Below are 2,639 nucleotides of genomic sequence, written 5' to 3'. Positions count from 1 at the left end.
GCCGGTGCCGGGATTCCCCCCCCCTTGTCCCCGCCGTGCCCTGTCCCCAGGATCCCCGTCTGCCCCACGGCCGTGGTCTCCTTGTCCCCGTGCGCCCGTTCCTGCGGCGCCCGTGTCCCCTCCCCACAGCACCCTTGTCCCCGTGGTGCCCCTTCCCTGAGGTACTTTTGTCCCCATGGTCCCCTATGTCCCCATGGACCCCACTGTCCCCTATGTCTCCGTTGTCCCCATGGTGCCCCTTTCCTGGGGTACCTTTGTGCCCAAGGTTCCTGTGTCCCCTTTGTCCCCATGGTTGCCATGTCCCCCTATATCCCCCTATGTCCCCATTGTCCCCCATGTCCCCACTGTCCTCCTGTGTCCCCATTGTCCCCTATGTCCCCATGGTGCCCCTTCCCTGAGGTCCCCTATGTCCCTATTGTCCCCCTATGTCCCCATGGTCCCCTATGTCCCCCTGGTGCCCCTTTCCTGGGGTACCTTTGTGCCCAAGGTCCCTGTGTCCCCATTGTCCCCCAAGTCCCCATTGTCCCCCCATGTCCCCATGGTGCCCCTTCCCTGCAGTGCCCTTGTCCGTTTGTCCCCCCATAGACCCCACATGTCCCCTCCCCATGGTCCCCTTTCCCCGGGGTGCTGGTGTCCCCAGGGGTGCCGCTGTCCCCCCACGTGTGTGTGTCCCCGTCCCCAGGAGGGGCTGGCGCGGTGCCAGCGCGAGGCAGAGGAGGTGACGGAGCTGATGAAGCAGAATTTTGCCCGGGCGCTGGAGCGGGACGGGCGCCTCAGCGACCTTGACAGCCGGGCCCAGGAGCTGCGCGCCATGGTGGGCACACGTGGGCACCTATGGGGACATGGAGCCCTGGGGGGACACACTATAGGGACATATAGCCCCAGGGGGAATATGCTATAGGGACATATAGCCTTAGGGGACACTATAGGGACATACAGCCCTGGGGGGACACACTATAGGCACATAGAGCCCTGGGGACACACACACTATGGGGACATATAGCCCCAGGGGGAATATGCTATAGGGACATACAGCCCTGGGGGGGGGGAGGATGGCTCCTTAGGGGACACTATGGGGGTACACAGCCCCAGGGGACACATGCTATAGGGATATATGGCCCTGGGGGTGGACACGCTATAGGGATATACAGCCCTATAGTGCCCCCCCCCAACACTATATGCCTATATGGCCTGGGGGGGGGCGGTTACCCTATAGATGCTCCCCCGACGGCGTTGTCTCCACAGGGCGAAACCTTCACCCGCAGCACCCGGGCTGTGGCGCGGCAGCAGCGCAGGGGACACCGGCGCTGGCGCCTGGTGGTCATCGGCCTCGCCGGCCTCCTCCTCCTCCTCCTCCTCCTTATCCTCGGCCTGGCACTATGGCTGCCACGGCCACCCCCTGTCATCATCACTGTCACTGTCCCCCCCGGTACCCCCCCCGGCAGGGACTGAGCCCCCGGCACCGCAGGGAGCCTGCCAGGACTTGGGGGAGACCCTACAATAACAAACCAGCGTGATCTGTTTTGGGGAGACCCTACAATAACAAACCAGCGGGAGCAGCTTTGAGGAGACCCAACAATAACAGAGCAGCAGGACCCATCCCAGGGAGACCCCCACAATAAATAAGCACCAGGATCTGCTTTGGGGAGACCCTACAATGACAAATGCACCGGACCCTCTCCGGGGAGACCCTACAATAACAAAGCAGCAGGCTCTGTTTTGGGGATATACTACAATAACAAACCAGCGCGATCTGTTTTGGGGAGACCCTACAGTAACAAACTGGCAGGACCCTCTCCGCAGAGACCCTACAATAACAAACCACCGTGCCTTGCTCCAAGGTGACCCTGCAATAACAGCCCCTGTGGGATCGAATTCAGGGAGACCCTACAATAACAAACCACCGTGCCTTGTTCCCGGGAGACCCTACAATAACAAAGGGACCTGATCTGGGGAGACCCTACCGCAATAAACCAGCACAACCCACTCTGAGGAGACCCGACAATAACAAACCAGCGGGACCAGCTCTGGGGACACCCAGTCTTGTCCCCAGGTGCCACCAGCCTGGGGTGAGGGGGGACAGATGGACAGGAGGGTGCTGTGGCCCTGCCACCGAGGTGGGGGGACCTGGGAGGGGACCCTGGGGACATGATGGCACCTGGGCGGGGGGGAGAACCTGGGGAGGGGAGAGGATGGGGGGTATCCTGGCACCCACGGCAGGGGATGCTGAGGGGGATGACAGCGGGGAACAGGATACGGTGACACGCTGGGATCCCCAAAAGCCCCCCCCCCCCCGCATATCTGGGTCCCTCCCCTGTGCCTCAGTTTCCCCAAGCGGAGCCAGACACCGGAGCCTCGCAGCACCTTTATTGACAGCAAGCAGCGGCTGGCACCCATCCCCCGGGGGGACAGCAGCATCCCCCTGGGGGGGGTGCGTGGGGGGGTCAGCAGCGTCACCCTGTCCCTCGGCGCTTGCTGAGCTCATCCTGCACCCGCTGGCAGAGGGCTCGGCGCAGGGCGGGTTCCAGCGGGCTCCGGGCACACACCCGTCGCGTCACCTCCTCCGCACTGTCCCCCTGCGGCACCCTGTCACCTGCCGTGCCCCATGGCAGCACCCCCGTTGCCCCACGGCAGCACCC

At 63.5% G+C, this 2,639-nt stretch overlaps 2 protein-coding genes across 2 annotated transcripts in view; both read left to right on the top strand.

The window, feature by feature from the left end:
• GCK (glucokinase (hexokinase 4)) overlaps positions 1-2,639 on the top strand; it is a 251,262-nt gene that overhangs the window by 158,662 nt on the left and 89,961 nt on the right. The window lies entirely within an intron of this gene.
• USP39 (ubiquitin specific peptidase 39) overlaps positions 1-2,639 on the top strand; it is a 7,046-nt gene that overhangs the window by 767 nt on the left and 3,640 nt on the right. The window contains exons 2-3 of the mRNA XM_010562930.1: positions 683-814; positions 1,246-1,429. Coding sequence (XP_010561232.1) covers positions 683-814; positions 1,246-1,429 — 316 coding nt within the window. The remainder of the gene's footprint in view (positions 1-682; positions 815-1,245; positions 1,430-2,639) is intronic.

Source organism: Haliaeetus leucocephalus, unplaced genomic scaffold, assembly GCF_000737465.1.
Source record: "Haliaeetus leucocephalus isolate CR32 unplaced genomic scaffold, Haliaeetus_leucocephalus-4.0 Scaffold162, whole genome shotgun sequence".
NCBI lineage: Eukaryota > Metazoa > Chordata > Aves > Accipitriformes > Accipitridae > Haliaeetus > Haliaeetus leucocephalus.
This window is presented reverse-complemented; position numbering and strand designations above follow the sequence as displayed.